The sequence below is a fragment of the Drosophila obscura genome, unplaced genomic scaffold, assembly GCF_018151105.1.
Source record: "Drosophila obscura isolate BZ-5 IFL unplaced genomic scaffold, ASM1815110v1 contig_179, whole genome shotgun sequence".
Taxonomy (NCBI): Eukaryota; Metazoa; Arthropoda; class Insecta; order Diptera; family Drosophilidae; genus Drosophila; species Drosophila obscura.
The window spans coordinates 2,621,572-2,634,257 of NW_024542766.1; the positions used below are offsets into that span (position 1 = coordinate 2,621,572).

The window sequence follows — 12,686 nt, forward strand, 5'->3', positions numbered from 1 at the left end:
ACTCGAAAGTATGCTACAGTTGCCGGCGAATGTCTCCACAGACACAAACACAGAGACAGAGCCAGAGCCATAGCCAGAAACATATTCGTTCTCACTCTCATCCTGATCCGTAATCCCCCCCCACCCGGCCCACACAGCGAGCGCTGCCTGCCTGTCATTTATCTTCAGCGTTTTTTTTTTTTTTTGTATTTTGCGTGTAACGAGAAATGTCGAGCAGCGGCCCAAAGTTTGTCTGTTCCTTGTCCTTTTTTTGTTGTTGTTGTTTTTTTTTTATCTTTTACAATTAGAAATGCTGTCCTTGGGGTACTCCATATATATTTTTATATATTCCCTTTTTTCTGATTTGTTCGTCCTTTGGTCAGATAAATGCAATTTTCGGTGTTGTTCTCCCCCCTCGCTGTTGGCATGTGATTAAGGAAGGAAATTGTTTTGGACGCACAAAACAAATAACGCGCATGGGGCTTGTCCTGGCCCTGTCCTGTTCTGTCCTGTCTGCTTGTCTGTCGGACGAGGAGGAGGAGCAGCAGGATATTCGTTCGGTTCTTATCGCCTAAGTAGCATCATTTAACTGCTGTCTGTGGTTGCTTTTTACCCGCTTTTCCTTGCTTTTTCCAACTTTTTATTGCATCATTTGTTTTTGGTTTGTTTTCTTTTTTTTTTGTTTGTTTGGGTCAAATAATCGCCTGGCAGTATAATTTGTCATGATGTATGTGAGAGAATGTTTTTAAGGTAATTTCTGTTTCCGATTTAGGTTATTCGATTCATAGTGGAGGAAGGATAGGGCAGGCAGTACGTTTGTCACAGGAAATTGAAAGTATTGAACGTGTTTGACTGTTATTTTAACGATTTTTGAACGATTTTTCTGGCTTCATAAGTTTTTAAATAAAGTACATAAATATAATACAAATCTTTTAAAAATAAATACAATAAAAAAAAACAATCAAAAAATATTACCATTAAAAAAAATTAATATATTTAAAATTAAATTAGTTTTAAAATGTTTAAACGTTACAAAAAAATTAATATATAAAAAATTAAATTAGTTTTTGTGACTATAAGTAAATCTTTTAACACTAAGATATAAGGAAATATTTATTTTTTATTAAATAATTTAATATAGAAATAGATCAGCAAGTAATAAATTCTATGCCACATATACATGTACCTCGTGTCAAATCAGATCGAATTTATGTTCACAAATGATCGATCTAGCAGCTTTAAATGTGGTTCATAGAGAGAGAATCACTTGCTTGAAGAAGTCACCCACTAATTGGGCATATGGACTTGCGGTTGCCTGGTCCCACCACAAATCCAACAGGTTGTCGCAGTTACTATCGTACAATGCAATCAAATCACATATCATAGCCTCTTAAAAATGGTGGATGAAGCTATCAGACAGACACACACACAATTCTAGATAATTGCATAAGCAGGAATGTTAAAAAAAAAAATGATTATTGTCCATCAACGAGGAGCAGAAATGTGGTGAAAGGGAAGGGAAGGGCATCATTTGATGGGTTTGTAGTTTGGGGTGACATTTTGTGGTTAAACAATTTTGCCCTTGCCAGCGGGATGGTGCGGTGTGGGTGGCAACGAACGCATAATTTATAATTGTCAAAGGAATTGCCAGGGGATCGGGGCTGCTGGGTGCGGGGTTGCGTCAGGCGCTGATTTATGGAATTTAATAAATTTCCACAGATTTTAATCGCTTGTAATTATACGAAAAAGAAGCACAGCACAGCAGCAACAAAAAAAGGTGCAGCAACAGCAGCAGCACAAAAAAAAGGACACAGCACACAGAGACAGAGACGGGAGAGAGACACTGGGCAAAATTTCAATTAAAATTAAGAACGAAATCAGCGACAGGTAATGTCCAATGGCTCTCCCCTTATTTGATTGGTTTTTTCCAACATTCAATGGCCGTGTGTGTGTGTGTTTGTGTGTGTGTTACCAATTCAATTTACCAGCCAAACGTTTTCCTTTTATTTTTATTTCATTATGTATTTTTTTTTTCTTGCCTGGACTCTGGACTGGATCCCCGTCTGGTCTCCCCTGGTTCTTGCGTTTGTATTATAAAGCCTCTCATATTCTTAGCAGCAGTCGCAGATTGATTTTCCGCTACTCGCCCCGCCTATCGAGATGTGTGTGGGTGTGTGTGTGTATTTCCTTGGAGACAAGTTTGGTTTTTTTTATCCGAACTTCAAAGAACTTTCGTCTGAGCCTCAAGTGTCCTTGCCGTGTGTGGTCCTCGGCTTATGCGACCAAATTTTCTTCTTCCTTCTTTTTTTTTTTTGATTTCATTTATGTTGCGTTTTTGTGGCTTCAATTTTTTTTGTTTGTTATTTTGCCCCGCTTGGCGGCTCAGGCGGCCTCAATTTGATGGCCCAAAAAAAAAAAATAAAAATGACAAAAAGATTGGAGGAGGTGTGGCCCAGTCGGCACTTTTGTGGTTTCTACGGGTAGGACTTCAGTGATAGGTCAAGGGGGTTGGCAGCTTCTAAGAGAGATCTGCGTAGGGTCTGCGTAATTTTCATCCAACTTTAATTGGAACAAAGCGCACTAAGAAGAACTGTTCTTGATGTTTCAAAATAAAATTTCGGAAACTTCTATCAAGCGTCGATTTTAAATTCAAAAAATTACAAATTTCTTTAAAATGTATACATCAAAATTGTGCGTTTTTCTCGAGGCATATATCGACAACATCCGCGGCTAAAGGTCAGCCAAATAACAAGCAGTCAATCAATCAATCAAACTGGCATCATGGACAGTCCACCTGGACACCTGAGTGTGTATATGTTTGTGATACATACTGCCATATTGATGTCGTACTTTGTCCTGTGCAGCATCCTGCAATGGATGCTGCTCTGCATCTACATGAAGCATTCGCATATTGTGTACACGATGATCTGCTTCTTTGCCGCGCTGGTGCTGCTCACCTTCATTCACTTCAGTCAGTTCCTCAAATACGGCAAGCCCTGGAACTATGTGGCCATACTCTTTTGCTATGAACTCTTGACCCTGGGCGTCACCAGTTTCATTGTGGACAGCAGCGTTGGCGCCGCAATTGGCGTCGTTGTGGGTGCACTTTTCCTGTGGATCATTGTACTGGCGGGCTGCTATGCCATCATCCGATTTGTGAGCTATCCGAATCCCTATACATTGGCCGGCATTGGCATTGTGGGTCTGATGATGTCCATGGTTATGGTGGCGGTCGAACAAGTGATTGAATGTCGCGCCTGCGGCGAAATAGCATTGGTCGCTGTAATGGTAACCGTAATACTTATGATGATCTCCCATGTGCTGTTGACACACGACAGTCGCGATTTACTCAAGAAAGATGACACCCTGCTGGTGGCATTTGTGCTCTACATACACTATGTGATATTGATGGTGACCATATTCATTTTTGTCATTCGCGACAGGCGCTACAGCAAAGAAAATGAACCCACACCCACAGTCAGCGCACCCAGTTACAAGCGTCCCACCGAGTCTACAATGGATCCGATCGAAAGATACAAATATATATTTACAGATTATTGACGTGCTGGAATGCCAGCCCAGCCATCCGCGTTGATGCCTTGAAGATTCTCTCTCTATATGGTACAGTGCACATGTGAATCATCCCATCTAGCCTCAATCACGTCCCTGACTCATAATATTTACGTGACTGTCGGCGTCGATCTGTAATCGATTTCTGTTTGTGGAAATGCCTCATCTTTTTAACTGATAATATTCGTACTTGGTTCAGATTTGATTGCATAAATGAGCACAAGATTTAATACATCAATTTGTTTACTTATTTCTCAGGGGTTTGGCAATTAAGATATATTTTATGGGGGTTACCTTGATAAATATATATTATCTAAGTACAGCTAAGATTTAAATATATTTTATTTTCTTTACTTATATATTATTTATTATATGGATTTAAACAGCTGACGATATTTTTATTTATTTTTTAAAATTTTTTTTTTAGGTTAATTATTGATTGTATATTATTATATATAATATATTATATATAAAAATATATTATTATTATTTATAAAAAATATATATTTTTTTATTACTTATATATTTTATTTTTATTATAACATTTATTATATACATTTAAACACCTTTAAAAGGCCAAAATTGTTCTGAGTAAGCTTTAAATTGTACAAGTGAAGAGCATATTACTTTTAAAGCCTTTAAAGGACTCGTAATAAAAACAAATGATGCTTTCTGGTCACACTGGTCAGCCATAAATTAAACTAGAAAAATATTTGCCAATTGAAATTGCACAGGAAGCAGGCAGGCAGGCAGGCAGGCAGAGTGGGGCTACCAGGATGGATACCCACCCACTCCCACACACACACACACACACAAACAGAATGGTCAGGAGGAGGATGAGATGCCTGACGGCAATTGGAAATTGTCGTCATTTCTGTTGTTATTGCTAGGTTTTTTGGTTCGCAGCAGCGGATGCAATTCCTACAAAATGATAATTTATGATAATGATGCTTCCGTTATGGGGCGCACAAAACTGGACACGCGGACATGCGGACATGCGAGAGACATTGCGATTGTGGCATGCAGCATAAAAATCATACAGCCAGAGCCACGGAGCAGGGGGCAGGGAAATGGCGCAAAAATTTGCCCCGTTTTCATTCATTTCACGGCGCACTGGCCTCGCATATTTATTGATAATTTCCGTGAATTTTGCAGCAGTCGAGCGCAAGCGGAAGTTGTGCCATTTGCTGCACGCCTGCCCAAAAAAGGACAATAGTTGTGTCATGCAGCGGGGTGTGGGGTCTGTGGGCCATGATGGGTTAATGTTTGCCATACGAGACTCTGCGGCAGCCCCCAAATCAAAGTGTGCCTGCCTATCGATTGCGTTTTGTCTAAGCAGACTGTCGACTGTCTCCCACAACAATTGTTTTGACTGCCGCCGCCCCTGAGTATTTATGGGTTACGCTCGAGCAACAATAGAATGCCCGTCCATTGTCTCTGGATATCAATAAACATTAGCCAGACAAAAGGATGACTCTTGGGCGAGAAATTCTAATGACCTTGAAAATTAGTTCCTGCATAAAACGGGCGACGGCCACCGCTAGGATCTGACCTCTCTCCACACTCCAAAAGCTCCACAAAAATTGTTAATTATTGTTTATTATTTATCGCTGATTGCATATTAATTGTTTTCGCTTTATGACAAAAATTGCATTTTAATTTGAGCATTGCCAGCATATGGCATATGGACATTGGCCGTCGGTGGGGTCAGACGCGTTAGCATATGCTGCGGCTCCAGCTCATTGCCGATGCACTGCATCCGCTTCTGGTCAATTGGCAGGCAGATGGCAGATGCATTAAGGCCACAAATAGTGTGGGACAAAACGGGGCAGAGACGACAGACAAAGCCCAACCGGTGACAGCAGCCAGACCCAAAGCGGGGGCATAATGAGCCCGCGAATTGTTTGAATTATTATCGAAACTTTAATCATGATGAAATTATATTTATATTATTTATTACGTGGATAGAATGGCCAATGGAAGCTATTTGAGCTATTGGAATTGAAGTTTAATTTATAAGTAAATTTTGATTTAAATGTCAAGTAAATAAAAGCATTTGCTTTGTGTAATAAATATATAAATTGAGATTGATTTACTAATTAATGCGTAGCTTTGACTTTCTTTGATGAACTCGAATGATTTGTAGCTCATTTAATCAACAAATAATGCCACGAAAAACATAACGCGAAAAACAACCATAGAATAAATAAATATTAAAAAAAGAATTAAAAGTTTAAGTATGTAGAAAAGTTTGACGCTGGCAACTTTGGGTCCATATATCTTCAGGCATATTCATGCTATGGACACGGCTTAAATATTTTGTGAAAGGTTCTTTGGTTCTCCTTCCAGCTCATCCGTTTGTGTGGATATCTGCGTTGGAAATGCCGAGTACAACTGCTAAAAATTCACGAGACAATAAATGGCAGGTTTTTGAATTTAAAAAAAAATATTTTCTAATGCAAATTCTAGGTATGAGTAAATGATCTACTCGTCAGGTTCTACCAGCTAAGTTCATGAAGTACATTCATTTATTTTGTCATACAGTGTAATTGTGGACTTTATTTAGTCGTGGTATTCAAAGGTAACAACTCCATCACGAACATATGATCACGCAGATGTGTACAGTCTACAGCTTGAAATATAACACTTAAATTGGGATGTCGAAAGAACTGCTTAATCTGTGGAATAATGTGGACCGCTTAAGTGCCAATGCCAGCCACAGAAATTCCAATACCGATACTCACCAACTGCTTACAACTGACTTGATCGAAAACCAGCAGCAGGGGATCCGCACGGCGACGTAGAACCTGTCGCATTTTTGTTTGATTCAAATTGAAAAATGTAAAACTTAGCATCGGTTTAGTGACAATTAAAGTCTTGAGCTTTGGGCAGTCATCCACCATTTCCCACAGTTGATCGGCATTCGTCCAGAGGTTCAAACTATGCAAATGCAATTGTTGCAGGCAACGAAAGCGCTTGAAATTTCTGTAAATGTGCAATGAGGCGTGCTCTTTGTGCCCCACACCAACGATAGTTAGATTGAGAACTTTCTGAAAATATACCCACGCGCGCTGGGACATAAAGTAGAATGTCAGGACATTCGTAGTTTCAGACAAAATTCGACGGTCACCAATATTGTCAATAATTATCCAAGGATCCGTGAAGAAGGCATTGTAAGTAAATTTTCGCAGCTTTGGTAGACTGCTGAGACCGGGAATTATTTCGCTGACAATACCAAATTCCAGTTCTTCCAGTTCCTGCAGACTGTTTTCTATGCTCGGAAAAGGCAATTGGTACACGGCAATTTTTAGCACACGCAGTCGAAGATTCCCAAGGACGTGCTCCATGGCTTCGGGGCTTATGTTCCAGCATTGCCGAAGGTCCAGATAGCTGAGGTTCTTCCAGTTGCTCAGGTGCCGGCTCATGCGACGGCAATTCACTGTGACCGCTTCCAGCAACGGAAAGAATTCGGTTAGGAGCTTTATTTGCGATTCATCGACGGGACCACTGTCGTCTTCGTCATAGATGAGAATTCGCATTTTGGGAAATCTGTGCTTCTGCCAAATGGCAAGCTGATCCTTTGGCACGCATCGGAGTGTCAGCTGCCTGAGTGTGCCACTCACTGCGCCCAGAAAGGCGTCCAGCACAGCATTTTGTTTTCCCTCGAAGCAAGGGCCGCACAACTCCCGTTTTTTTGGCAGCTGCCAGGTGCGGTACAGAGCCACATTCAACGTGGATGTTGGCTGGCTGGCCTGCCACAGCACTAATTGCTCATCCAGTGTCAGGTACTCCACGATGTGGCTTCAGAAAATATTATTAGCGCGAAGGTGAACTATGTAATTAGGCGTAAGCGACTTTAACTTACAGCAGGACATCGTAATTCAGGTCTAAAATATTCATTGTTGGGTGACGCTCATATGTTAGTGTAGATGGATAATGCTGCTAAGTGAAAATCATACAGGCAACCAGTCGGAAGGTGTTATCAAGGCCTACGTGTTCTGCCCATTTATAGGAATTGTTTCAGTAATGCAGTTAAGTATTTTCAGAAAATACTAGGCCTAAAAAATGCTAGAAATACCATAGATTAAAACTGAAATTTTGAGTATTAAATATTAGATCCCATTTGGCATTTCCCTTTATTTTGCATAAACATTTTCCTCCTATCATCAGAGAAGATTAAAATATAAATGATGTAAGTCTTGCAGCAATATAAAAATATTCTAAATATTCCCGAAGTTTTCTCTTCATAAATAAAGATTTAAAGATGATATATTAATATTTTCTGTAATCAAGAGTATTAAATATTAGATCCCATTTGGCATTTCCCTTTATTTTGTATAAACATTTTCCTCTTAACATCAGAGAAGATTCAGATATTAATGATGCAAGTCTTGCAGCAACATAAAAATATTTTAAAAAATTCCCGCAGTTTTCGCTTCATAAATAAAGTTTTAAGTAAGTCATATTAATATTGTCTAAAATTATGAGTATTAAATATTAGATCCCATTTGGCATTTCCCTTTATTTTGCATAAACATATCATCAGAGAATAATAAAATATAAATGATGCAAATTTTTGATGCTTTTAAGCTCTAAAAATATTTTTTAAAACCCAACAAGTTTTCTCTTCAAATATAAAGTATTTCAAAATAAAATATATTAACAGTTTCCAATTTTGTATTTAATCTGTCTCTTTTACCACATGAATACATTATTATACCCATTATACTTCGCCAAATACCCATTATAATTATGTGAATTTAGCATCAAAATTTATGCAATTCAGCAGCCAACTTTTGGCTATCGAAAGCACGAGGGCAAATTTGTTCAGCTGCATTGAGCTGAGCTACTCATTTGCAAGAATTTAAAGTGCACTTGCCAGTTGCATGTGGCATGGCATGGCATGGAATATGGAAATAGTTTTTCCCTTATCTGCCCGAGTGTCGCGGGGGGGCTGGCAGCAAATGGAGCCAAAAGTTATAGACGAACAGGCAAATGCAGGAGTCTGCCATTTCCTTCATTTCTCTCCATCTCTCCAACTGTAGGAAGTAGTTCCATCAGGCACAAAAAAAGGACCAACTTTCATTGGGTATAATGCGAATCCCACAGTGCGAGAGAGAGCGAGCGAGAGCGAGAGAGAAGTGTTTGGCATAAAGTTATGCGCCAGCCAAACAACAATAAAATAATATAATTTTTTTGTTTGCCAAACTCTCAATTGTAGGAGGGTTTTCTTTTTTTTTTGGGGGGTTTTTGGTTGGTGCCGAGTACGTGTTGCCTGGCGTTCTTTGCTTTCTTTCTTTTTTTTCGGGGAAATTCGCGACTTGCGTTCGACGCTTGGCCATAAACTTTTGAAGGAATATCGAAAAGTTTCTGCCTCGCATCGCGTTCTCGGCTCGGCAAAAAGCTTGGAAGCTGCGCGAGAGACACACAAAGGCTACAAAACTTATAACGAGAAAACTTTGGCACTTGGCAAATGCGCGATAAAGAAACAAACAGAACAGAACAGAACGGAACAAAATAGAAGCTGAGAAGCTTTGGCTATACGTATACGTACGTACATATATCTGGAGAGGAGAGTAGCGGAGATGAGACGCGCCGGAGATGAGCAGGAGCTGGAGCTGGAGCCGCGAAAGGAGGCGGCGAAAACTAGAAGAAGATGCCTCGGAGTTGATACGAGGCAGAGGTAAGTTGGCTAAAAACAAAATGGAAGCTGATAAAACTGTTCTTTGGCATTCGCGAATTATGGTTACTCTAGGATTAAAAACGAAAACGTAAGAGTCGCCGGAAAAAAACTACTCAACAACCAATAAAAATATAAAAAATAAATATAATATAATATATAAATATTTAAATTCAATAAAAAGATAAGATAACCAAAAATAAAATAAAAACAATAGAATTAATGCCTGTTAGCAGTGAGAAAAATATGATGCCTGTAAGATTTTATTTTATATAAATATATGAATGAAATTAATTAGGTTTAAAAAATAGCATTAAAATTAAAAAAAATATATAAATTAATACTTAAAAATAAAAGAAAAGTGTCACCATGTCAGTGCGATGGAAATTAGGTTATACCCAGAACAGGATATAGGCAACAGCATATATCCAGAGCAGCGATTGGATAAAAACTTGCTCAACCTCAGCCCACACAAGCCTGGGGGGGGGGCAGGGGGTTCGGCGTACGGGCTTGGAGGCTTGGGGCTGGTTGGATGGTTGGCGAAATATAAAAGTTTGGCAAAAGCAAAATTGTTCCCTGACAATGGAAAAGCAGAGGGAAAACTCAAGAAAACTCATTCGCGCGCATTTCAACTAACTAGCAGAGTGGGTGGGTGGGTGGCCAGTAGAGGTTGCCAGTAAGGAAAAACTGGCAAAAATTATTATTTACGCACGGATGGTGTCATCTAATTATGAATTCATTTTGCATTTTGTATACCAGCAACAACGGGTTCCCATGGTCGGTTCCTTGGGCGGTTCCTTGGGCCTTCCTTTTTGATGCTGGGGCCGGCTAAGAAATTAACAAAATGCGACCGCACTCGGACAATACACCTGCAGCAGCAGCAGCAGCAGCAGTGGCAGCATTCTGATCATCATTCCGCTCATTATTACGCTGCTGGTGGCACTCTGTTGGCTTGCTTTTGCGCTGCTTTTAATGCAATATATTTTGCAAGAGATTTTTCCAAGCAACCGCGACGATAAAAAGTTTGCTGCACGCAGCATTTTCACTACCGAGTATTTTTCGCATTCTGCAGTTGCTGCTGCATTTTGGCTTGGACCAAAAGACCAGGCCAAAAGAAAATTTCATGCTCTTTGCAAAAACTTGTTAAAGTATGATAACCACAATGCAGGCCAGCGCCAGCGCCAGCGCCAGCGCCCCACTCCCCACTCCGACCATCTCACCGTTTTGCGTGCAAAAGAATCGCCGCAAATAATAATAAGCAAGTTGGATTCCAGTCCAGAGCCAGGGACTCGTTAACTCGCCTCCGAAAGTTAAGAAATGCATAAAATTTGTTAACAAGCTAAAAAATAATGCAGGAAAAAAATCTGTATATATAATGCCTTGTTCATACCTATCCCGGGGGTGAGCTGAGATTGGGGGCAGGCAGCTCACAAGGCAGCCATTTTCTTAGCGGAAATAACTAACAAGCGCGAAATTTTTCTTTTCTGATGCCCTGACTCAGTTTTGGGCATCATTGCTATTCGATTAGATTTATTCCTTGTATATATCCTTACCTAAAGGAAAAGCATTATCTAATTTAAAAATAGTTGAACTAATTTTTGTTATTTTTCGATTGGTAAAATATTGATTTAACTTGAAAGTAAAGTAATTAATTTTAACTTAAAGTATACCTTAAAAAGTCCATCGGGCAAGCAGTATTAGTTTCGTAAGGCCAGGTGTTCAAAGAGCTAACTGAAAGGTGCATTTACTGGCTATAAAAATGAAATGAGAATAATTATCTTTTTCTACGCATTTTTTTTTAAAATTGTTTTTGTGTTAAAATCCGTAATTAAAAGCTTTTACTATAAAAATTATATTTATTATGTTAATTAAAACGAATGGTATTTATAGTTGGATCTGCAAAATCATATCATATTTGTTTTCCTGTAGAAATCATCATAAAATTCCAACTGAAGATTGAAAGTTTCTAAAATTTAAAAGAGCATTCCAAGTTGGGCTTTAAGTCTTAATACTCTCTGATTCCTTATATATGTTAGCATTTTAAGGGTGAATGTGTATTGTTTGCGCCAAGAATGCATCAAGATTTGTGTGTTAAACTATGTTAAATGGTTATTTCAATGCAAAGTTTCGCTAATGAGAACTAGCAGAAAAATCTGCAAATAATGTTGAGGTTCTTCTGTAGAAAGTTTTAGGCCAACAATAGTTAACAACAGTGTGTGAAACTACTACCAAAAAAAATGTATTCATATTCGCCCCAAAACCTTGGATTGCTGTCGTCACTAGGTTTTTTTCAAAAAAATATTACATATATTTTTAAATTGCATTTCAATTGGTTTTGTTTCGGTGAGTTTTACTTTTTTTTTTTTTGGTTTTTTCCTTTCCGCTTTTATGGCTGGCAGTTCGCATATTTTTGCGGTTTCAGTATTTTTTTTTTGTGTTGCCTGCCACTTATTTGACCGCTAATTACATTTTAATGTAAATTAATGAATCCGCGCACTTAACTTGGCCACATTGGCCATCTCTCTCACTCTCACTCTGTCACTGCGTCTGGCTCGCTCTCTCTGTCACTCACACACTCTGTCTGTGGTCTCAGCCTGTCAACTTGTCTGGCCGCCATCCTCCTCGCCAACACTCTGACTCATTGAGAGCTCCATGGAACCACGTCCACAACATCAAGAAGTTGCCTCATTAGCCAGTCGCGTTGAAAGCCAGAAATCGGAGATTTTTCGTTTTCTTTTTTTTTTTTTGCCTGAACATTTTGATAAATGATTGAAATAAATGATGTTGGCTTTGGCTTTGGCTTTGGCTTTATGGCTACGGCTGAACTGAACAGAAATTTGAGAGGAGTCTCTGACATTTTGGTTTCACGCAAATGGAGATCATTAGGCATTAAAATTGAAGGCAGATCATATTGATGGGATGTAACAAAAAATCAGGAAATTTCTATAGTTAATCGGTAGAAATATGTTATAGAATTTATATGATTTTTTAGTGCATTCATATATCAGTTATAGAATTATTCTGCTTTGTGTGAGGGGCACAAACATTAACAAAAATTCCCAACAAATAAACTGGGATATAATTCCAGTTTTGCCTGTTCCGATTTTACATTTGCATTGTTTTAAAAAGTCAAAATAATCACGAAATGTTTTGTTATAAATCAAAATTTACAGTGGGACTTGGAAATTAATTTAAAAGTTTGCGAAAAGATTCAGAAAGGAAATCAACCACAGTATAATATAAACATCTTAGCCTCACCCATTCATCATCTTAAACCCCTCGTCATGGCCCGCAGTCATGCTTAAAAATTAGCCAAAACAGGGAACTTACTCTGACTCCAAAACCCAACCTGAAGAATTTCCAGCTCTTTAAACATCGCACCCACTCAACTCAACACAACTCAACCAACGCCTCGTCTCGTCTCGACTCGGCTTGGCTAATTTTGCAACACATTTTG

At 38.9% G+C, this 12,686-nt stretch overlaps 2 protein-coding genes across 2 annotated transcripts; one reads left to right on the forward strand and one right to left on the reverse strand.

Moving 5' to 3' along the window:
- The first annotated feature begins 2,604 nt into the window (after positions 1 to 2,604).
- On the forward strand, positions 2,605 to 3,783 carry LOC111079292. The gene has a single exon (XM_022374406.2). The coding sequence runs from the start codon at positions 2,761 to 2,763 to the stop codon at positions 3,538 to 3,540; it is 780 nt and encodes a 259-aa protein (XP_022230098.2). The 5' UTR covers positions 2,605 to 2,760; the 3' UTR covers positions 3,541 to 3,783.
- Positions 3,784 to 6,002: 2,219 nt separating this feature from the next.
- On the reverse strand, positions 6,003 to 7,534 carry LOC111079291. The gene is made up of 3 exons (XM_022374405.2): positions 7,415 to 7,534; positions 6,294 to 7,350; positions 6,003 to 6,227 (listed from the first exon to the last, which is right to left on the reverse strand). The coding sequence occupies exons 1-3, from the start codon at positions 7,447 to 7,449 to the stop codon at positions 6,108 to 6,110; spliced, it is 1,212 nt and encodes a 403-aa protein (XP_022230097.2). The 5' UTR covers positions 7,450 to 7,534; the 3' UTR covers positions 6,003 to 6,107.
- Positions 7,535 to 12,686: the final 5,152 nt, after the last annotated feature.

Bases quoted from the DNA above. Each gene is read 5' to 3' on its own strand.
- LOC111079292 (XM_022374406.2), top strand. From the start codon at position 2,761: ATGGACAGTCCACCTGGACACCTGAGTGTGTATATGTTTGTGATACAT.
- LOC111079291 (XM_022374405.2), bottom strand. From the start codon at position 7,449: ATGAATATTTTAGACCTGAATTACGATGTCCTGCT. The intron at 7,351-7,414 runs GTAAGTTAAAGT...TATTTTCTGAAG, and splicing joins CTGAATTACGATGTCCTGCT to CCACATCGTGGAGTACCTGA. The intron at 6,228-6,293 runs GTGAGTATCGGT...ATTATTCCACAG, and splicing joins AAGTCAGTTGTAAGCAGTTG to ATTAAGCAGTTCTTTCGACA.